Below are 24,601 nucleotides of genomic sequence, written 5' to 3'. Positions count from 1 at the left end.
TACATCACTTGCAATCCCAACAAAATTTTCTTTTACTAACTTCCACTCCTCCTCTAAATTACCAGTTTCTCTTACTCTCACATTGTCATATGCAATTTTCAACCTTTCCTGATATTTACTTTTTACCCCCGGTTTTATCAGCTCTTCAACCCTCACTACCTCCCTTTTACATCCACCTACTCTATTCCCCCACTCTTTTGCTACAACTAATTTTCCTTCCACCAAAAAATGATCAGACACACCGTTAGCCATACCCCTAAACACGTGCACGTCTTTCAATCTTCCAAACATTCTTTTAGTTATCAACACATAATCCATTAATGCCCTTTCTACTACTCTTCCATTTGCCACTCTTACCCATGTATACTTATTTTTATCTTTCTTTTTAAAGAAGCTAGCACTTATTACCATCTCTTGTTCAACACACATGTCTACCAGTCTCTCACCACTCTCATTTTCACCTGGTACGCCATACTTCCCAATGACACCTTCTACCTCTCCAGCGCCCACTCTAGCATTTAAGTCACCCATAACAACTACATAATTCCTTCTATTCAGTCCTTCTACACACCTAGTTAATTCATTCTAATTATATTCTAATTATAATTATTCATGAAATAATTGCTATTATAGTGTCTCAATATACAACAAAAAACGCATCCGTTTCTAGTCCACTGCAGAACAAAGGCCTCAGATATGTCAGGGGTTTGGCCATTTCATCATCGAGCTGACTACTGCAGATTGGTGATGGTGGGAGACTTTAGTCTGGTCGCTCACAACAAACCAACCTAGTATGGGGTGACCGTGACTGCTACAAGTTTGCTGATCATGGCAATACGCAAACCTTTCACACATTAATGCTTCGGTATAGATTAATACAAATCTGATACGCAGAATTATTATTGATTTTATTTTAACTCATAGAACCCAGATTAAGTATAATTAGCAAATGACTAATTCAAAATTAAGGTATGAGTATAAACTAATGACCTACATTACTATTTTCCAGGTGAATACAAGTTAAAACAAGTAACGTCATAAAGTCAAACCTAGATCCTCCGCACTTTCTGAACGACAGTCCGCTCGTTCTAACAATGGACTTGTCGGATTAAGTCTCTGGGTTCGAATCGAGGTTTTAGCAGAATAATTGAGACCCAACTCAGCCTTCGCTTTCCAAGATGGCGACCTCACAAGACAGCAAGGCTCCGTTGCGAACGGTGCGGAGAGTACAGTTCGGTATCCTCAGCCCCGATGAGATTGTAAGTATTTCTCTACCAGTTTAACTTTCCAATAAAGTCGTCACAAGAAACTAGTCTAGTTGCCGTATTGAATTTCAGACCTACACGTTCTAACTTATAGTGACAAATTCAAATTTGACGAACAACTTCTCTCCCCCGTAGCGTCGCATGTCGGTGACGGAGGGAGGCATCCGATACCCGGAGGTCTACGAGAATGGTCGACCAAAACTGGGAGGGCTGATGGACCCTCGGCAGGGATGCCTGGACCGCCACACCAGATGTACCACTTGCGCGGGGAATATGTCCGACTGCCCGGGACACTTCGGGCATCTGGACTTGGCCAAACCTGTCTACCACGTCGGCTTCCTGACCAAAACTGTGAAAATTATGAGATGTGTCTGTTTCTACTGCAGTAAGCTACTTTACAACTGTGTGAGTACTGTTTACGTATATTGTACATGCACATACACCAATCTGTAGTGATGACGTGTCACTAAACTCCCCACGGGGGAAGACCGTGAGCAGACATGCCCTATAGGCAAGGACACAAAAATGGGAGTGATGTATATGAAAGTAATACTGCTGGAAAGGGATTCTTCATTTTTTCACTATTGTTGTAAGCTACACCTAAACGTTCTGTCATAACTAGTTGTATAACTGTAAGGCAGATGTTGCATTTATTCCCAGAATTATAAAGACAAAAAAAAAACTGGAGTCTAACTTCCTTATATGACAGTGGAACCTTGACTATTATTAAATCAACTATTCTTTTATTAATGAAGTTTAAACCACGTTCTTCTGCGACAGTGGAACCTTGACAAACTATTCTTAAATCAATGTAATAATATTTAATCCATCTTCTTATGCAACAGTGGAATACTATCATTAAATTAATTAAATCAATTCTAATCCACGTTCACCTGCTTCCAAAAACAGCAACACCCCAAAGTGCGAGAAATCGTCACCAAATCGAAAGGCCAACCCAGGAAGCGTCTTCTTCACATCTACAACCTCTGCAAGAGCAAGATGATCTGCGAGGGAGGCGAAGAGGTGGACGTGACCAAAGAGCCAGACGACCCGACCCAGGTGGTGAAGAAGGCCTCGGGTCACGGCGGCTGCGGGAGGTACCAGCCCAACGTCAAGAGAGTTGGAATCGAACTCATGGCCGAATGGAAGCACGTGAATGAGGACACGCAGGAGAGGAAGCAGGTCTTGACGGCCGAGAGGGTCTACGAGATATTTAAACATATCTCGGGTGAGTTTGTTTTATAGAAAGAAGTAATTATGTTAAGCTTATAAGTTCTGAGAGATGGAATTCATGAGTTTTGGAATAAGAAAAGATTTTTTGTGGTTTTCATTTGGTAAAAATAACACAAAATCGCAGGGGGAAATGTTCATCTTGATTTATCAGGAAGTATGATTTTTCTATTTTGAATTTTGTGAAATTAAACAAATCTTCAACATTCTCAATCCTAGTATTTACAAATTACTGACCATGTTCTTATCTCAATATCAACATTTGTCCATGGAATGTGGAGTTTTGAAGTCTAATTACCAACAAAGTAAATGATTAAAAAGAACGTTTTGGAATCTAACTGGAACTGGAACTGGTTTGATTGGTATCTTCGTGTATAATTCGTACTAATATTGTCATCATCATTACGATCATATCTTCCAGATGAGGAATGCTACTTGCTGGGCATGGACCCTAAATTTGCCCGCCCCGATTGGATGATCCTGACGGTGCTCCCGGTCCCGCCCCTGCCCGTACGCCCGGCAGTCGTCATGTACGGCACAGCCAGGAACCAGGACGACATCACCCACAAGCTCGCCGACATCATCAAGGCCAACAACGAGTTGCTGAGAAACGAGCAGGCGGGCGCCGCTGCCCACATCATCGCCGAGAACATCAAGATGTTGCAGTTCCACGTCGCGACCATGACCGACAATGACATCCCCGGCATGCCGAAGGCCCTGCAGAAGTCCGGAAGGCCGCTGAAGGCTCTGAAGTCCCGCCTGAAGGGAAAGGAAGGTAGGATCAGAGGTAACCTGATGGGGAAGCGTGTGGACTTCTCTGCCCGCACCGTCATTACGGCCGACCCCAACCTCAGGATTGACCAGGTGGGCGTGCCACGTTCGATTGCGCAGAATCTCACCTACCCGGAAATTGTGACACCTTTTAATATCACTAAGTAAGGATTCTAAATTTTGTCTTTATGCATGAATGCTAAAATATGGCTTAGGTATTTGAGCCCAATGAATTTGAGCTAAATATGAACATATATTTCTGGTCTGAACGATAAAGTTATGTTCTATCGCTGTTCAAGTGAGATTACCCGTTATTAGTTCATTTTATATCTGCGAAAGGAAGGTGGGGTTTTGCGGAAAAAGTTTAACAGAAAACACAGGACTGATAGGGATAAAACAGCGTAGGTTTAGAGAAGTGGGCGTGTGGGTGTAGAGTAAACTTTATAAAAAAAACAGTTGTGAAGACATGTGAGAGCAAATTGAAATGGAGTATCAGACATGAAAGGAGCTTAAAAAAAGGTAATGAAAGAATTGATAAATGTGAGGCCATTGAGGAAGCATGATCTAACAAGCAAATTGTTAACGGTAACTTGAATAAAAGACAACGAAACAAGCATCAAATTGTATAGATATGAATGCGAGTGGTATGGGGCAAAAGAGAGTCAATAGCATGTCTGCTTCTGGTATCATGTCTCCTGGATTGGTGAATATATCTATGAATGTGGTATTAAAGTCAGTTCGGAGGACAGACTTAATTAAAACGTGAGATAAGTGAGTCTTTAATGGAAGGTGGAAAGACTGATATTTCCCGGTGGTATTGTTTTAGTTGGTGATAGTGGGGAAAAACTGCAGCTACAGGTAAAGAGAGGAGATACTTTAAGGTGAAATTCTCCATAAAGATGGAGAAATTATACCAGCATGAATGTTGAAAGATCGCAAGTGGAAGACTGCTATAGCGTTTGGAAGTATATTGTTATAGAGGACAGTAGCATTATAAAAGAGAGAGAGAGAGAGAGAGAGAGAGAGAGAGAGAGAGAGAGAGAGAGAGAGACACTCAGCTTCTCGACCTTACCCCAACAGGATGATAGAGTTGGTCAAGAGGGGTAACAACCAGTACCCCGGAGCCAAGTACATAATGCGAGACAACGGCGCCCGCATTGACCTGCGCTACCACCCCAAGCCCTCCGACCTTCACCTGCAGTGCGGGTACAGGGTCGAGCGCCACATCACCGACGGCGACCTGATCATTTTCAACCGCCAGCCGACCTTACATAAGATGTCCATGATGGGGCATAAGGTCAAGGTAGGTCAAAGTTAAAATACTATCATTGAGCTGATATGATTCTGATTTCTGTATGTCATTTTAGGTTCTCAAGATTATTTAATTCATTTCCTATAATCCATTCTACTCTATCTTTATCCAATGTAATTTGAATTAATGGAAACTATTTCTATAAGATCCTTACTTTCCCATCCACATTTCAAGAAGAGTAGTTTATTTACATTATATGGACCCAGATATAACGAACCATTTCATCCTTTTCGACGACCCTTTCCAGGTCCTACCGTGGTCCACCTTCCGAATGAACCTCTCCGTGACGTCGCCCTACAACGCCGATTTCGACGGGGACGAGATGAACCTCCACGTGCCCCAGAGCATGGAGACGAGGGCCGAGATAGAGAACATGCACTTGACGCCGCGTATGGTGGTGACTCCCCAGTCGAACAGACCCGTCATGGGCATCGTGCAAGACACGCTCACTGCTGTCAGAAAGATGACGAAAAGAGACGTCTTTTTGGAAAAGGTAGAGGGATTTATTACCACTAATACCTATCACCTCTTTCACTTGTTCGTCGGTGGTCGACGATAGGAAGTCCAACAGATTTGTTGACACATGTTATTTCACCGATTCCCTCAGGATCATGTCTTTCTTCAGCGGATACTTGAATGTGGGAGACCCATCTTCTGTCTAATATATTTTTCTTTCAATGAGGAACTGTAGCAGACAGTCGAACTTTATTAACTTGTTTGCTCTTTTCCAGTGTGAAATGATGCACCTCTTAATGTTCCTCCCCATCTGGGATGGACGCCTGCCCCAGCCGGCCATCTTGAAGCCAAAGCCCCTATGGACTGGCAAGCAGATCTTCACTCTCATCATCCCGGGAAACCTGAACCTCGTCAAGACCCACGCCACGCACCCGGACGACGAAGACGACGGACCCTACAAGTGGATCTCTCCCGGCGATACGAAGGTAAGCGCTCGCGAACGTGCTTCGGTATTTTGATTCGTCAAGAGGTTTGTTATGCTTAGAAACTGACTTGAATTAACCCAAGGATATTACTTTATAATGGTTCTAGATATTTACAAGCATACAATGTAAATTTTATATATATATATATATATATACATATATATATATATATATATATATATATATATATATATATATATATAATATATATATATTTATATAAATACATTTATATATATATATATATATATATATATATATAAATACATTTATATATATATATATATATATATATATATATATATATATATATATATATATATATATACAGTATATAATATATATATATATATATATATATATATATATATATATAAATATATTTATATATATATATATATATATATATATATATATATATATATATATATATATATATATATATGTATATATATACATACATAAATACATACATACATACATACCCACATATACGTAAACACAAACTGTACGCACATTCAATATTCAACATTAAATAGTTCCCTAGGTGAGGGTCAGAGAAAAGCAAAATATCAATCCCAGCCCTATCAGTCCTTTAATTATTGAATTGTGGATCAATCCCATATCAATTACTTCATACATCTACACAGAAGGGTCATCAGCATATCATCAAAACCCCAAACAGACACTGCGTCGTTCGTCAATGTCTTAGCCGCCTTCTGTTTCCACCCGGATAATCATTTCTTCCCTTTCATTGTCTATCAATTTGTCTCCTACCTTCAGGCACTTCTACGTTATACACTCCTCTCACTAACCTATTAACATCGATTCTTTCCACATGGCTGAACCATCTCTGAATGCTCAGGTAATGTATTTCTTTTCATCTTACTAACCTTTTACTAGTCCTATGTAGCTCCATATTTCTTCTTAGATCACATAAGAGTTGGGTCTACGATTCATTCGTTCATTTGCAATTTGGCTTTCATGGACTATTGCATATACTCTGTGGCCCTTTTCTTCTTCAACCATTCTACGACTCATGAAATTAGCATCCTGCTATTATGAACCGTATTTACTTCTATTCTTTCATCCTCCGTTTCAACATTCATTTTGTTTTCATTTACTCATTTTCTCTCCACTTTCCTCTTTTCCAAACACTACCAGCTTTTTTTATATTATCCTCTGTGGTTTCTCTTCACAATCTCATATCAGCGCAGTATTATCTACAAACATCAATTATTCGACATCCCATTCTCAACGGATTCTTTCATCCAACGACTTCTGTACCTACATATACATTCCCTTCTGTGACTTCTCACATCACTCCAGACATAAAGATGCTGAACAGCCATGGAGACATCAAAGCTCAAGACTTCTTTCGCACCAAACCAACCAGTCTTCCGCTTCAAACTCATCAAAAGAAAACTTTTAATAGCTTTAAAAAATCTGTTTTCTGTACCATACATCTTTAATGCCTCATCATCAACTCTATCATAAGCTCCTATATTTTCAGATGTCAAATAAGTCTTTAATAAAAAATAAACTTGGAGAAATAATTGATTCTTAATCTGTATGCCTGGATTTCACACAGCTCTCACACTACAATTGTTTTTGTTAGCGTCCATGTCACTGTCCTCATGGGCTAATAATGGACGGGGGTTTGTGGCCTGCAAGTCTAGGTGCCAATTCATCTACAGCCTTTGCTTGGTCATCCTTGGTTCTACCTTTAAGTGGAAAGGAAACTTGGGAATTCACACACCCTCTTCTTTACCTGAACAAATGCTGTATTTCCGCTATTACTCCTACCGCTGCCCGACTAACTTCCTTCCATACACCCTCCCTTGTTTTACGTACTCAACATAGAGCCCAACTCTTGTATTCTCGCACATCCTGGATATTACATTTTCTAGGTCTCTCTCTCTCCTTAGCATTCATCATCAGATTATTCTTCATTCTCTCCATGTATCCAAACCACCTCAATACAATATGCTGGATAGATATACTATTAAATTTCAGTTATTGGTTAAAATTAAGAGATTGTGGCACTAATAACTTTATTCTCTTGTGCTACTAATTAAAAGGGAAGACAGACTATACACAAACCAGCACACGGACATGTGCGTGCACACATACACACACACACATGCACACACATACATAAAGAACTTCTTGAAATACTATTTATGACGAGATGAAATTAAACCTATCTATATACAGTACCTACATTTGATTTAGTCCAGGATTGCAAGTACCGTGAATTATAGAAATTATAATAATAAAAACATTTAGTCCAGGATTGCAAGTACCGTGAATTATAAAAAATTATAATAATAAAAACATTTACATTTCCACATTGAACATTACTGGCAATGTTGTTTTCCCCCAACATAGTTAACTTCAATTCTGGGGATTGGAGTTAACGGCACTTGCAGAAGACACAGAGGTAGTATAATTGTTTGGGGGGGGGGGGGCGGGTTCTGAAGTGATATGGAAGGCGTAAACCCTTCTTTAGGTATAGATGCTTAGTTTATAAATTATAATCTACTTGCCCTCTATATCCCATTAAAATTATATCTTTTATTAATCCTAATGTAAAATACTAACAATCAACATACATTAGGATATTATACCAGGTAAAAGTTCCCATAAATAAAGATAAGTATAATATATTAATCTAAACTGAATTTTATTTTTCATGCTCCCTTGATGACACCAATTACTAACCACTTGGGATCTACGGTTTGCGTAAGTAATTCCCGATATGAAAATGCACGAAACGTACGTTTGTTTTAAGAAACTTTATTTTTAAGCAAGTGCTGTTTGAGGCCTTTATATTTAAAAGAAATGTTACAAATAGTTTATATTCATTCATATTTTCATCAGAGCTCCTTGGTAGAAGAAGAAAAAAAAAAAAATCTACTGTGTTTGCCATCACTGTATTTGCTTTATTTACTTAAGCTTTTTAGTTGCTTTCATAAATCACTGTAATAATTCAATATTACCTCTTTTGGAATGGAATGGAATTGTGTCCTTTTGACTTTACACTTGAGCTAGTGAGGCCATTCAGTACGTTCAAGCTCCACTATCATTGCAAGAATTTGCTGGAATTTGCAATAGTTCAGCCAAAACTACGACCACAACAAATACGATGATAAAGATATCTTCCTCCAGGTCTTGGTAGAACACGGCGAGCTGATCATGGGCATCCTTTGTAAGAAGACCCTGGGTGCCTCTTCTGGGTCCATGATGCACTTGGCCTGGATGGAACTGGGCCACGAGATCGCCGGCCGCTTCTACGGCAACATCCAGACGGTGGTGAACAACTGGCTCCTGCTGGAGGGCCACAGCATCGGCATCGGGGACACCATCTCTGACCCCAACACCTACCGCGTCATCCAGGACACCATCTCCAAGGCCAAAGAGGACGTGAAGGACGTCATCCAGAAGGCCCACAACGACGAGCTGGAGCCCACGCCCGGTAACACCCTGAGGCAGACCTTTGAGAACCAGGTGAACAGGATCCTCAACGATGCTCGTGACAAGACCGGAGGCTCCGCCAAGAAGTCCCTGACTGAGTACAACAACCTGAAGGCCATGGTGGTGGCCGGATCGAAGGGCTCCAACATTAACATCTCCCAGGTCATCGCCTGTGTGGGGCAGCAGAACGTTGAGGGTAAGAGGATCCCGTTCGGCTTTAGGAAGAGGACCCTGCCGCACTTCATCAAAGACGATTACGGTCCTGAATCCAGGGGCTTTGTAGAGAACTCCTACCTTGCCGGACTGACTCCCTCCGAGTTCTACTTCCACGCCATGGGTGGTCGCGAGGGCTTGATCGACACGGCCGTAAAGACTGCTGAGACAGGCTACATCCAGAGGCGTCTCATCAAGGCTATGGAGAGCGTCATGGTCAACTACGACGGAACGGTTAGGAACAGTGTCAGCCAAGTCATTCAGCTCAGGTAGGTTACAAAATCAAAAATTTTTTTCCTTGAGGGTGAGAGTAAAAAGTTGAAATTCCTATTTTCCTACTTAGTTTTACCATATTCTTCCTTTTTGCTCATTGCTTAGTTATTCACCTTTATCGGTTTATCATGGAGACCATTTATTGGCTGTCACTCCATCCTATTAACTGTTGGTTAGTCTGTAGTTATGTCAAAATTCTTCATCTTCCATCTAAATTTTCACGTCTTTCTTGTTCTTGGGAAAACATATTGAATAGTCTGGGCATACAGTATATCACAGAAAATTGCTACCAATGTAAATAGGTTGGGGAAGATGGAAATAATTTTTAAAAATGTCAACAAAGTAGGATAAACTCACTTGATAGTTCTGTGAAAAATGTTATTTTGATAATAAAATAAATTTTTGAATATACTTACCCGGTGATTATATAAGCTGCAGCTCTGCTGCTCGACAGAAAACTCTACGGAAAAAATCCGCCAGCGATCGCTATGCAGGTAGGGGGTGTACTTCAACAGCGCTATCTGTCGTGCAGGTACTCAGTACTCATTGTAAACAAAGAACTCAATTTTCTCCTCGGTCCACTGCGTCTCTATTGGGGAGGAAGGGAGGGTCCTTTAATATATAATCACCAGGTAAGTATATTCAAAAATTTATTTTATTATCAAAATAACATTTTTCAATATTTAACTTAGCCAGTGATTATATAAGCTGATTCACACCCAGGGGGGTGGGTAGAGACCAGCAATAAATGTTTACATTATTATGAGCTAAGGATTTTTTATTTCATTTTAGAAGTTATCAAAATAACAAACATAAAATAAATAAGTACCTGGTAAGGAAGTCGACTTGAACAATTACTCTGCCTTTTTAAGTACGTCTTCCTTACGGAGCCTCGCGATCCTCTTAGGATGCTGAGCGACCCCTAGGATCTGAAGTATGAAGGGTTGCAACCCATACCACAGGACCTCATCAAAACCTCTAATCTAGGCGCTTCTCAAGAAAAGAATTTGACCACCCGCCAAATCAACCAGGATGCGAAAGGCTTCTTAGCCTTCCGGACAACCCAAAAACAACAATAAAAACATTTCAAGAGAAAGATTAAAAAGGTTATGGAATTAGGGGATTGTAGTGGTTGAGCCCTCACCCACTACTGCACTCGCTGCTACGAATGGTCCCAGGGTGTAGCAGTTCTCGTAAAGAGACTGGACATCTTTAAGATAAAAAGACGCGAACACTGACTTGCTTCTCCAATAGGTTGCGTCCATTATACTTCGCAGAGATCTATTTTGTTTAAAGGCCACTGAAGTTGCGACAGCTCAAACTTCATGTGTCCTTACCTTCAGTAAAGCTTGGTCTTCCTCACTCAGATGGGAATGAGCTTCTCGTATTAACAGTCTGATAAAATAGGATAAAGCATTCTTTGACATAGGCAAAGATGGTTTCTTAACTGAACACCATAAAGCTTCTGACTGTCCTCGTAAAGGTTTAGTTCGTCTTAAATAGAACTTAAGAGCTCTCACAGGGCATAAGACTCTTTCTAGTTCATTTCCAACCATATTTGATAGGCTTGGAATATCGAACGATTTCGGCCAAGGACGAGAAGGTAGCTCGTTTTTGGCTAGAAAACCAAGTTGTAAAGAACATGTAGCCGTTTCAGATGAAAATCCGATGTTCCTGCTGAAGGCGTGAATCTCACTGACTCTTTTAGCTGTGGCTAAGCAAACCAGGAAAAGTGTCTTTAAAGTGAGATCTTTAAAGGAGGCTGATTGTAGCGGCTCGAACCTTTCTGACATGAGGAATCTTAGTACAACGTCTAAATTCCAACCAGGTGTAGCCAAACGACGCTCCTTCGTGGTCTCAAAAGACTTAAGGAGGTCCTGTAGATCTTTGTTGTTGGAAAGATTTAAGCCTCTGTGACGGAAGACTGATGCCAACATGCTTCTGTAACCCTTGATAGTGGGAGCTGAAAGAGATCTTTCTTTCCTCAGGTATAAAAGGAAGTCAGCTATTTGAGTTACAGAGGTACTGGTCGAGGATACTGATACTGACTTGCACCAGTTTCGGAAGACTTCCCACTTCGATTGGTAGACTCTAAGGGTGGATGTCCTCCTTGCTCTAGCAATCGCTCTGGCTGCCTCCTTCGAAAAGCCTCTAGCTCTCGAGAGTCTTTCGATAGTCTGAAGGCAGTCAGACGAAGAGCGTGGAGGCCTTGGTGTACCTTCTTTACGTGTGGCTGACGTAGAAGGTCCACCCTTAGAGGAAGAGTTCTGGGAACGTCCACTAGCCATCGAAGTACCTCGGTGAACCATTCTCTCGCGGGCCAGAGGGGAGCAACTAACGTCAACCTTGTCCCTTCGTGAGAGGCGAACTTCTGCAGTACCTTGTTGACAATCTTGAACGGGGGGAATGCATATAGGTCTAGATGTGACCAATCTAGGAGAAAGGCATCTATATGAACTGCTGCTGGGTCCGGGATTGGTGAGCAATATATTGGGAGCCTCTTGGTCATCGAGGTTGCGAAGAGATCTATGGTCGGCTGGCCCCATGTGGCCCACAGTCTCTTGCACACATCCTTGTGTAGGGTCCATTCTGTTGGAATGATTTGTCCCTTCCGACTGAGGCAATCTGCCATGACATTCAAGTTGCCTTGGATGAACCTCGTTACTAGTGAAATGTTTAGATCTTTTGACCAGGTGAGGAGGTCCCTTGCGATCTCGTACAACGTCATAGAGTGGGTCCCTCCTTGCTTGGAGATGTACGCCAAAGCCGTGGTGTTGTCCGAGTTCACCTCCACCACTTTGCCTTGAAGGAGAGACTTGAAGCTTTTCAAGGCCAGATGAACTGCCAGTAGCTCCTTGCAGTTGATATGCATTGTCCTTTGACTGGAGTTCCAAGTTCCCGAGCATTCCCGATCGTCTAATGTCGCGCCCCAGCCCGTGTCCGATGCGTCCGAGAAGAGAACGTGGTTGGGAGTCTGAACAGCCAGGGGCAGACCCTCTCTGAGGCTGATACTGTCCTTCCACCAAGTCAGGGAAGACTTCATCTTCTCGGAAATGGGGATCGAGACCGCTTCTAGCGTCTTGTCCTTTTTCCAGTAAACAGCTAGGTGATATTGAAGAGGATGGAGGTGTAGTCTTCCTAACGATACGAACTGTTCCAGGGATGATAGCGTCCCTATCAGACTCATCCACTGCCTGACTGAACATCGTTCCTTCTTCAGCATGTTCTGGATGCATAACTGGGCTTGACTTGTTCTGGGGGCCGACGGAAAAGCCCGAAAAGCTAGACTGTGAATCTCCATCCCTAAATACACAATAGTTTGGGATGGGACCACTTGAGACTTTTCCATATTGACCAGGAGACCCAATTCCTTGGTCAGATCTAGAGTCCACTTTAGATCCTTCAGACAGCGACGACTGGAAGAAGCTCTTAGAAGCCAGTCGTCCAAATAGAGGGAGGCTCTGATGTCCGCTAAATGAAGGAATTTGGCTACATTCCTCATCAGCCTCGTAAACACAAGAGGAGCTGTGCTTAGGCCAAAGCACAGGGCTTGAAACTGGTAGACAACCTTTTTGTAAACAAATCTCAGAAAAGGTTGGGAGTCTGGGTGGATGGGGACGTGAAAGTATGCGTCCCTTAGGTCTAAAGAGACCATCCAGTCTTCCCTTCTGACCGCTGCTAGAACGGACTTTGTGGTCTCCATGGAGAACGTCTGCTTTGTGACAAAGACATTCAGCGCACTGACGTCTAGCACCGGCCTCCACCCTCCTGTCTTCTTTGCCACTAAGAAGAGACGGTTGTAGAAGCCCGGGGTTTGATGGTCCAGGACTTTGACTACCGCTCCCTTTTCTAGTAAGAGAGACACCTCCTGTTTCAATGCTCGTCTCTTGTCTTCCTCTCTGTACCTGGGAGAGAGATCGATGGGAGACGTTGCTAGAGGGGGTTTTCGTACAAACGGGATCTTGTACCCCTCTCTGAGCAACTTCACAGATTGTGCATCTGCGCCTCTCTTCTCCCAGGTCTGCCAGAAGTTCTTGAGTCTGGCTCCCACTGCTGTCTGAAGAAGCTGGCAGTCAGACTCTGCCTTAAAGGACTTGGTTCCTTTCTTCTTCCCACGTCTCCCTTCGGCACGAGCACCTCCTCTGCTGGAGGCTCTGCCACGAAAGGGCGGAATAAATCGGGACGCTGGAGTGTCCATCCTTGGTCTAGCTGACAAGGTAGGCAAAGGGGTGGCTTTGCGGGCAGAGGACGCAACCAGGTCATGGGTGTCCTTCTGTATCAAAGAAGCAGCAATCTCCTTAATCAAGTCCTCTGGAAAAAGGCACTTAGAGAGAGGAGCAAACAGAAGTTCTGATCTTTGACACGGTGTCACTCCAGCTGACAGGAAAGAGCAAAGGTTCTCACGCTTCTTGAGGACTCCGGATACGAACGATGCAGCAAGCTCACTAGATCCGTCACGTATGGCCTTGTCCATGCAGGACATGATGAGCAAGGAAGATTCCTTCTCAGTCGGGGAGATCTTCCTGCTCAAAGCTCCCAGACACCAGTCTAAAAAGTTGAAGACCTCGAAGGCTCTAAATAACCCTTTCAACAGATGGTCTAGGTCCGAAGGTGACCAGCAAATCTTAGAGCGTCTCATGGCTAGCCTGCGGGGAGAGTCTACAAGACTTGAGAAGTCGCCCTGGGCAGAGGCAGGAACTCCCAAGCCGAGAACTTCTCCCGTGGCATACCAGACGCTCGATCTGGAAGAGAGTCTAGCAGGGGGAAACGTAAAGGCTGTCTTCCCTAGACTCTTTTTGGACTGCATCCATTCTCCTATAACTCGTAAAGCTCTCTTGGACGAGCGTGCGAGGACGAGTCTAGTAAAGGCAGGCGAGGATGACTGCGTACCTAAAGCAAACTCTGACGGAGGAGAGCGCGGAGCCACAGACACAAACTGGTCCGGAAACATCTCTTTGAATAGAGCAAGAACTTTTCTAAAGTCCAAAGAGGGTTGCGTGGACTTGGGCTCGTCAAGGTCCGAATGTGGATCATCAACGTGTGCCGCATCGTCATCATCAGAGAGTCCATCATCCGAGTATTGAGGAGGAAGCGGCAATGGAGTAGGTATCGGCTGGTTAGCTGAGTCCGGTCGCACGGGTGCACGCGTGATTGAACCGGACGCAACGTCATGGAACTGTTGCCCAGTCTGTGAGCTGGCCACAACCATAGCGGCGCGGGGACGCACAGCGTCTACTCCAGACTGTCTAGTCTGATGTGGGAGAGTAGTGGCAACCACACTGGGTTGCGGAGGTTGACGCACCGCGTCAAAACAAAACAATTCTGACGGTTGTTGTACCTCGCGAACGTCAACGGAAGGTTCCGTGCGTCGCTGAACGTCAACATGCGGCTGGCAGGGCACACTGGAACGCATGGGTGGCGGGACTCTCTCAGCTGGAGTGCGCAAGAAGGTCGCCTCAGCGTCCACAGGACGCACAACCGAGTGTGTGGTTGGTTGTAGGCAAGAGGCTGGAGCAGCAGCAACCTTCTCCGCACGAAAGTCCTGCATCAGAGACGTTAATTGGTACTGCATGGTCTGCAGCAAAGACCACTTAGGGTCTGCAGGAGCAGGTGCGGCGACAGACGGTGTAACTGCCTGAGGCGGTACCGCTTTGCCTCTCTTAGGAGGTGAGCAGTCGTCGGAAGACTGCAGCGAGTCCGAACTGACCCAGTGGCTACAACTGGGCCGTTGGACTTGCACGGAAGGGACCGACTTGCGCTTAAGAGGTCGTGAGACCTTGGTCCATGGTTTCTTACGAGAAACCTCTTCCGCAGACGAGGAATAAATGGGCTCTCTCGTCTTAGTGTGGGTGGGGCGATCTTGGGTAGATACGCCCGAAACCACGGAGGGAACGTCTGTTCGCTGATTAAAGCCTCTCGAACCCATTGGTCGTACGACATTGCTTCTCCCCTGGACTTGGGAGCTTGCAAGAGGTCCCGGACTAGGAGGACGACAGGCACGAACAGACGAACTCTCAAGCGCAACACTATCCACAACACTATCACTCACTTTACCACTTCCCACTGCACTTTTACACTTCAGCTCCTTGACGTCCGCCATGAGCTGGTTACGGTCACTAGCCAGAGACTCAACTCTCTCACCCAGAGCTTGGATGGCACGCATCATGTCAGCCATCGAAGGTTCCTGAGTGCCAGAAGGGGGATTAGGAGCAACCACTACAGGGGAAGGAATAGGTTGTGGGGCATGAGGAGAGGAAAAATCAACAGAACGAGATGAACTTCTCCTGACTCTATCTCTCTCTAGCCTATGTGTATATTTTGGAATTCGATAAAATCGAATTCCGAAAGCCCAACGCATTCCTCACATCGATCTTCCAATTGACAGGTTTTATCCCGACAATTGGAACAAACGGTGTGAGGATTGATAGAGGCCTTCGGAAGACGCCTTGAACAGTCCCTAGCATTACACTTCCTGAATTTTGGGACTTGAGAAGGGTCAGCCATTTTGAATTGGTCAAAGGGGAATTCAAAAACTATCCAAAGTCATCAACAAATAATCCGATATCAAAAAAAGAATGCAAGGATTTATTGAAGAGAAAGCCTGCACAGCGAAAGCTTAAAACTAGAATAGTGTACTTCACCAAATAGTTGTGAAAACAAATCCAGTTAGCAACAGCGAATTAGTAGGTCTTGCCGGTAGCACGACAGAGAGAAAATTGAGTTCTTTGTTTACAATGAGTACTGAGTACCTGCACGACAGATGGCGCTGTTGAAGTACACCCCCTACCTGCATAGCGATCGCTGGCGGATTTTTTCCGTAGAGTTTTCTGTCGAGCAGCAGAGCTGCAGCTTATATAATCACCGGCTAAGTTAAATATTGAAAACTGACGATATTTAGCACCAATAAAAAGTTAAATTTTGTTTTGAATCGTTTACGAAACCTTGCAAAATGAAAGAGAGATTCTTGTGAGTGAACTAATTATCTTGATAACGACAACACAGTTGGGGACTGAGATACCGTAGAACAGTAACTAGTGGGAGAGACCCATTTAGTTTAGCTAAAAGCTCCTTTTTTTAATCTTATCCTCTGGCGCAATGCAGCACCGATTGCTCGAAGGGAAAAGAACATTGGTTTGACTCTTGGCAGGGGAGGTCTTATAAAGAAATAAAGTTAGTTAGTTGTGATCAAACTGAGATAGCCTCGAAAAAATATTTGTATTTGTCTTCATAACGCAGATACGGTGAGGATGGCCTGGCGGGCGAATTCGTAGAGTTTCAGACGCTGCCGACAGTCAAACTCTCCAACAGACGCTTTGAAGACAGGTACAAGTTTGACATCACCAACGAGCGTTATCTACGGAAGCTCTTCGCCGAGGAGGTCGTGAGAGAGGTCATCGGCTCCCCGGACGCCATTGCGTGCATTGAGGGTGAATGGTTAAGACTCCAGGAAGATAGGCGGGCGTTGAGGACCATCTTCCCTAAGGGGGACACCAAGGTTAGACATGGATGGCAGCACAAGTGTTGTCATTTTGAATGTTTTAGATTGATACGTTTAATCTCTTGAATCGCTACAGTAAAAGATACGAGAGCCAAACGCAGATACAGATAGTCCTCAACTTGCAAAGTTCATAGGTTTCAAAGAACTGTTTAGTAAATTGTATGCAAACTGCATTTTGTTAAATTTTGGCTTAAGGTAGGCTTTACCTAACTCATTTGTCTACAATTCTCAGACGCAAGAGTCAAAAAAAGTCCCTTTCCTGATTGCAAATGTCGTCTTCCTTGCTGCACTGAATTATTTTGTTACAATATTTCATTATGAACTTTTGATACATCTGAAATTTATGAATTCGTTTGGATTTGTGTTTGTAAGTCGAGGCGTAAGTCGCAAATAACCCAAATACAAATTGCCCTTCCAGGTAGTCCTCCCATGCAACCTGGAGAGGATGATCTGGAATGTGCAGAAGATCTTCCACATCAACAAACGCACCCCGACGGACCTCTCCCCGATCATGGTGGTGGAGAGCGTCAAGAACATGCTGAACAAGTGCGTGATCGTGTCGGGCGAGGATCGCATCAGCGTGCAGGCCAACGAGAACGCCACGTACCTCTTCCAGTGCCTGGTCAGGTCGACGCTCTGCACCAAGAAGGTGGCGGAGGATTTCAAGCTGACCCAGGAGGCTTTCAACTGGCTCATCGGTGAAATTGAAACACGGTTCAACCAATCTATGGCAAGTCGAACGTGTCGTGCTAGACTAATTTTTCCTTATTCAAACTCGTTAAGTTTGTATTCTTGTGGTGGCCGATGTGGTAACGTCCCTGACTGGTGATTGCCGGACTGGGGTTCGAGTCCCGCTCAAACTCGTTAGTTTCTTTGATCGCTACAACCTCACCACCCTTCTGAGATAAGGATGGGAGGTATGGGGGAGCCTATAGGTCTATCTGCTGAATCATCAGCAGCCAGTACCTGGCCCTCTTTGGTCCTAGCTTGGGCACTGATTATATTTAATGTGGTCAGTCTCTAGGGCATTGTCCTGTTTGACAGGGCAATGTCACTGTCCCTTGCCTCTGCCATTCATGGTCACCAAGATTCCCTCCGAGGATATTAGGAAACTTTGGGGTTCCATAATATTCCAAATTCTATGATAAAATATTAATTCATATCCTTGCTATTCTAAAAGAAATTTTTTATCATTTTATGCTTGACTATTCTGAAGTAGTGATCAATTACATTATTACTAAATCTCAAAGATTCAAGAATTCCCAACCATTATTTAATTACAGATCCTTCTGACACTACTGATTTCCAAAATAGCTGACTCAGCATCCAATTTCAGGCATCTCCCGGGGAGATGGTGGGCGCCTTAGCAGCCCAATCTCTGGGCGAGCCAGCCACCCAGATGACCCTCAACACTTTCCATTTCGCCGGCGTATCCTCCAAGAACGTAACTTTGGGCGTGCCCCGGCTGAAGGAGATCATCAACATCAGCAAGAGGCCCAAAGCTCCCTCTCTGACGGTGTTCCTCTTGGGGTCTGCGGCCAGGGACGCCGAGAAGGCCAAGAACGTCCTCTGTCGCATGGAGCACACGACACTCAAGAAGGTTTAGTAACCAGATGTACTCATCTTGAACAATACTAGTATATAAATTGATGCATTGAATCCAGTTTTACATAGTCAAAAGGGTTACTGTATTAATCTACCTTGGACTTCCAGGTGACGTCAAACACAGCCATCTACTACGACCCAGACCCACAGAACACCGTAATAGTGGAGGACCAGGAATTCGTCAACGTCTACTACGAAATGCCCGACTTCGACGTCGCCAGGATATCGCCGTGGCTCCTCCGCATCGAGCTCGACCGGAAGAAGATGACAGGTAGGTGGACTGCCCCTCTCGAGAGAAAATCATGGGGCTCTCTCTCCTCGATACAATTGTCACAAGACTGTAGTTATGCGAATGCAGATACCCGGTATCCTACAATAGCGTTCTCCCCCAAGTTGTTTATGAATCATATATAAATATTAAATTACTTAAATGTACTACCCACACCCAATCTCATGCCAGGAAATATATTCTTTTTATTCTGTTTTAATAAATCATTACGTTGTTATTTGAGAAATCATAGATATAATTTAAACAAACTCTCACCCATGCATCTTCAACTTCTCTCTCCACAGGTAAGGTAGAAAGCATGTTACCCATAATAGATCATTTCATACTGAAGTTCTTTGCCAATAATTATCCTAAGCAGAGATGCTGTAGCTGGTACTAGAAGAGTGACTTTCTGCCCTTCCAATTTAGTTATCGATCTTTAATTCTAGCGTTCTCGGTAAGAAACAGATTCTTTAGACATGCACTAAGGCTGGATACGTCGCTATTGTTTAACAATTCCATATATCATTTCCATATATCATTTCCCTCGCAGATAAAAAGTTGACGATGGAACAGATCTCCCAGAAGATCAACTCTGGCTTCGGCGATGACCTGAACTGCATATTCAACGACGACAACGCAGAGAAGCTGGTTCTCCGGATCAGGATTATAGTCGGCGATGACAAAATGAACGACGAACCCGAGGAACAGGTAATACTATCGACTTCGTAATTCTGGAAAATCGAGTGACAGCTTATGGTTCTAAGTTCTCCTTCAAAAGTTCCAACTTGCAGCTAATCTTTTTATGTTGAACAAGTTGACTTAAGTCTTTTCGTAGTTTATTCACGAAAGAACTGCAGTAATTTTAATGTTGTTACTCTTCTTAAAATGTTGTTTTGATTGTTCATTCTCTTTTAGTTTATCTATTTCCTTGTTTCCTTCCTCACTGGGGTATTTTTTGCTGTTGGAGCCCTTGGGCTTATAGCAGCCTGCTTTTCAAATTATGGTTGTAGCTTAGATAGTAATATAAAAATGAAGAATGCTATAAGCCCAAGGGCTCCAACAGAGAGAAATAGCCAAGTGAGGAAAGAAAATAAAGATACCAATAACCTATAAGTGAAGTAATGAACAATTAAAATAAAATATTTTAAGATCAGTAACAACATTAAAATAGATCTTTCATGCCATAAACTATAAAAAGAGACTTCAACATAAAAACATTCACTGCAAGTTTGAACTTTTGAAGTTCCACCGATTCAACTACTGTACTGGTTTAGGAAGATCACTCCACAACTTGGTCATAGCTGGAATAAAATTTAAATCATGTGACAGTTAGATTATGGTTTGAAGTTACCTTGTAACAGGAAAATGCACAAGTCGCATATATTGTATCTAGTTTTCAAAATACCTCGCTTTTTACATTGCCACTAAAAATCCTCACTGTTCTTCACCGACAGGTCGACAAGATGGAAGATGACACTTTCCTCCGATGTATCGAAGCCAACATGCTGAACGACCTGACCCTCCAGGGCATCGAATCCATCTCCAAAGTGTACATGCATCTGCCCCAGACTGACGAAAAGAAGAGGATCATCGTCAACGAATCCGGCGAGTTCAAAGCCATCGCCGAATGGCTCCTAGAAACTGACGGCACGGCCCTGATGAAGGTGCTGTCCGAGAGGGACGTCGACCCCGTGCGCACGTCGTCCAACGACATCCTCGAAGTCTTCGAGGTCCTCGGTATTGAGGCCGTGCGTAAGTGCATTGAGAAGGAGATCAACGCCGTGCTGATGTTCTACGGTCTGTACGTCAATTACCGTCACTTGGCCCTGCTTTGTGACGTCATGACGAGCAAGGGCCATCTCATGGCCATCACGCGTCACGGCATCAACCGACAGGACACCGGGGCGCTCATGAAGTGTTCCTTTGAGGAGTCTGTCGACGTGCTAATGGAGGCGGCCTCCCACGCCGAAGTGGACCCGGTGAGGGGTGTGTCGGAGAACATCATGTTAGGGCAGCTACCCAAAATCGGAACGGGTGCCTTCGACTTGGTTCTTGACGACGAGAAGTGCAAACTGGGTATGGAGATACCCATGCCAGGATCCGGCATGATAATGACAGGCAGCGTCTTTGGGGCGGCTTCTCCGTCTTCTAGCATGACGCCAGCACAGACCCCCTGGGCCTCCGCCTCCACTCCATCAATGTCTCCGTACAGCGGCTGGACGCCAGGACTGGGCAGCGGCATGACTCCCGGGGGACCTGCTTTCTCGCCCGTGGTGACGGCGGAAACCATAGGCATATCCCCAGGTTATTCCCCGGCCTGGTCTCCCCAGCCCGGCAGCCCCGGGTCACCGGGAGGAGGCATGAGCCCCTACTTCCCCAGCCCGGCCAACGCCCTGTCCCCCTCTTACTCGCCTTCGTCTCCGGCGTACCAGCCCACTTCCCCAAGCATCACTCCTGCTTCCCCGGGATATTCCCCAACATCCCCAACTTACAGCCCCACTAGTCCTCAGTACTCCCCGACATCACCTCAGTATAGTCCCACTTCTCCCTCATACTCTCCAACATCTCCTTCATACTCACCAACATCTCCCTCGTACTCACCAACATCCCCTTCATACTCTCCAACTTCGCCTTCCTACTCGCCTACTTCCCCGTCATACTCTCCGACATCTCCCTCGTACTCTCCAACATCCCCTTCCTATTCCCCCACGAGTCCTTCTTATTCCCCAACATCTCCCAGCTACAGTCCAACATCACCCTCTTACTCTCCAACATCTCCGTCGTACTCCCCGACGTCCCCTTCGTATTCGCCAACATCTCCCAGCTACGCTCCAAATTATTCTCCCTCGTCGCCCGGTTACTCCCCAACGAGTCCAAGCTACAGCCCGACTTCCCCGTCGTACTCCCCGAGCTCCCCTCAGTATTCTCCCGCTTCACCTTCCTACTCCCCAACTTCCCCCAAATATTCCCCTACAAGCCCCAGTTACTCCCCAACCAGCCCCACCTATTCCCCGGGATCGCCGTCGTACTCCCCCACCTCCCCGAAGTACTCTCCCACGAGTCCCACCTACTCCCCAACCTCTCCCTCGTACTCCCCGTCGTCTCCTAAGTACTCGCCGACCTCCCCTAAGTATTCCCCGACGTCCCCAACCTACAGCCCCTCCAGTCCGCAGTACAGCCCTTCCAGCCCAAAATACTCGCCAACTTCGCCCACGTACAGTCCCAGCAGTCCCAAGTACAGCCCCACCAGTCCAACGTACAGTCCAACTACTCCCGGATACAGTCCGACGTCTCCTCTCTATTCTCCCACTCTAGACGAAGAGGAGCAGCAGCAAGAAAAGAAACACAAGAAAAAGACAAGCCACTAAAGTAAATGCTGAATGAATCAACCGACACAAGACGACATATCGCTCGTTTGCGACAATGTCGTCATAACTCAAAAATATCTATTTTTCAGGAGAGCCATTTTAATCAATTAAAACACACTCTTATTATGTTATGTCGTTAGGACATTTAGCGCCTCTAGCGATCAAATTTTTAGGTACAATTATGACACTTTTGCCAAAAAAATCAGCATTTGAAGATGAATGTCTATATGGATAACTCAAAAATAAAATTTTTTGAGTCATAACGTTGTTGTCGCAAGCGAGCGATATCTAAAAAATCCGCATTTTCGACAATAAAGTCTTCCCATTAATAAGGTCCAAAGCTTTTCACGTCACAATCGGTGGCAAATGTATTTCAAGTCATTATCACGGTTGTTCTGTACATACTGTATCAGAAATTAGTATCTAGTACTGTGTTATGAAAAGCTCTATTACCGTTAGACATAGCCTTTGCAAATTGTCATCAATACTGCATTACTTTTCATTTAAAATAATGTACCTACATGAATTTCAAAATTATCAGTGTGAAATAAGGTTAAATAATTTCACTATATGCAGTGTTTATAGAACAGTAATATTTCTAGTAATATGTAGCTTCAAGGAAGGTTCAAGGTTCAAGGAAGTAGAAGAAGAGGGAGACCAAGAAAGAGATGGAGGGACTGTGCGAGAGGAGACTTACAGGAGAAGGGGATTGATGAGGCAGAAGCGTAGAATAGAAAAAGATAGAAACGGCTCATCCGCAACGGTGACCCCATATAAAAATGGGAACCAGCTGGGAAGAAGAAGAATTTAGCTTCTAGGATCAAACTGGTTGAACGTGCTTCGTAAATATTAATATAAGAGCCAATTAATAGACGTGGCCATAGAAAACTGCCTTTTACTTCCGCTGTCCCCAGATGCTAAAGGTTTCCTGTAAATCAAGGTTGACAGAACCAATTTTTTTTTTCTTTTCTCTTTTTAAAACTCAGTTTGTCCCAGTGTCTGAAATGAAGTAGTTTTAAGAGTGAATCTTGCCTTGCGTTCCACTGTAACCTCACCGTCATTGTTATTTACGATAGAAGTAGATTTTTGGATCGTGAGGGTTTTTGACACCATGAAATCTCGTTTTTAGAAGTAAATAACTTGCGGCTTACACCACATAAACAAATTGTTTTTGACTGTATTCTATAGATGACTTTGCTTTCCAAGTTTCCTGAAAATGGTGATAAAGCAAAAAAGAATAACTATTGAAAACTCTTTTGCATCTTATCAAGAGTCTTAAGACAACGGTCACCTTGTTTACATTAGATTCATCCGGATCACAAATCAACTTCATGTGATCTCTAGTCTCGGGAATTGATAGTTGATGTCAGGTTGTAAATCTAGTCAAACATCAATAATTGATATTCCCTAATCCTCAATTCTAATTGTTAATCTAGTCACACTGTACATTCAATCGAAAAACTATTGGTGCACGTTATGTTCGACAATTTCAATTTAATATTGGTAAGCGAAATGATATTACAATTTAGATGGTGCAAACATGATGTAAAGGATTAATATATTGGGGATTTTATATAGCCGTTCGAAACGTGTGGAGCGACTGTCGAAATATATCTCTTTATATTAACGCTAGTACCACAGCAGGATTGCCGGGCTGCCAACGTATGACCAAACGAAACTTCCTTCCTCAATACTTATTGTCTGGTCTCACAATATTTAACCCTTTTACCCCCAAAGGACGTACTGGTACGTTTCACAAAACTCATCCCTTTACCCCCATGGACGTACTGGTACGTCCTTGCAAAAAACTGCTATTTACAATTTTTTTTGCATATTTTTGATAATTTTTTGAGAAACTTCAGGCATTTTTCAAGAGAATGAGACCAACCTGACCTCTCTATGACGAAAATTAAGGCTGTTAGAGCAATTTAAAAAAAATATACTGCAAAATGTGCTTGAAAAAAAAAATGCCTCGGGGGTTAAGGGTTGGAAAGTTCCAAATAGCCTGGCGGTAAAAGGATTAAACAAATGTATACACCACTAGATTTTAGATCGAGTGTTCATGTATAGAATGATTTCAATGCCTATTATCTTTTGTTCGCCTTTTCTCAAAGGAATGTCTGGTGAAATTATAGTTTCCTTATGAGCTTGGAACCCAAGTAGTCCTACTTTATTCTTTTCCCCCTGACTTGGATTGAAGTTTTACTTTAGAAAACGTACGAAACATGAGCTCACCTGGGGACATTGTATTTACCAGACATGGTCCCTCAACCATTCTAGTCCTGTTACAAATGTTTGTGAACCCCCACGTTGCATTTGGCATCAAAATTTTGCATTCAATTATGTCAATTAAATTCACCTGTATATGATAATAAAT

General features: G+C 43.7%; 1 protein-coding gene across 1 annotated transcript in view; it reads left to right on the top strand.

Moving 5' to 3' along the window:
- The window catches only part of LOC137618752 (DNA-directed RNA polymerase II subunit RPB1-like), a 35,953-nt gene extending 11,352 nt beyond the window's left edge, over nt 1-24,601 (top strand). Inside the window, exons 2-15 of the mRNA XM_068348932.1 lie at nt 1,010-1,259; nt 1,401-1,670; nt 2,175-2,493; nt 2,917-3,430; nt 4,347-4,569; nt 4,826-5,071; nt 5,310-5,519; nt 8,691-9,478; nt 16,719-16,977; nt 17,399-17,710; nt 18,317-18,580; nt 18,694-18,856; nt 19,407-19,564; nt 20,311-24,601. Of these exons, the coding sequence (XP_068205033.1) occupies nt 1,179-1,259; nt 1,401-1,670; nt 2,175-2,493; nt 2,917-3,430; nt 4,347-4,569; nt 4,826-5,071; nt 5,310-5,519; nt 8,691-9,478; nt 16,719-16,977; nt 17,399-17,710; nt 18,317-18,580; nt 18,694-18,856; nt 19,407-19,564; nt 20,311-22,224 (5,721 nt within the window). The 5' untranslated portion in view covers nt 1,010-1,178 and the 3' untranslated portion in view covers nt 22,225-24,601. The remainder of the gene's footprint in view (nt 1-1,009; nt 1,260-1,400; nt 1,671-2,174; nt 2,494-2,916; nt 3,431-4,346; nt 4,570-4,825; nt 5,072-5,309; nt 5,520-8,690; nt 9,479-16,718; nt 16,978-17,398; nt 17,711-18,316; nt 18,581-18,693; nt 18,857-19,406; nt 19,565-20,310) is intronic.

Source organism: Palaemon carinicauda, chromosome 25, assembly GCF_036898095.1.
Source record: "Palaemon carinicauda isolate YSFRI2023 chromosome 25, ASM3689809v2, whole genome shotgun sequence".
In the NCBI taxonomy this organism is placed as follows: Eukaryota; Metazoa; Arthropoda; class Malacostraca; order Decapoda; family Palaemonidae; genus Palaemon; species Palaemon carinicauda.
Note: the sequence above shows the minus strand (reverse complement) of the source record. Positions and strands in the feature narration are given on the sequence as shown.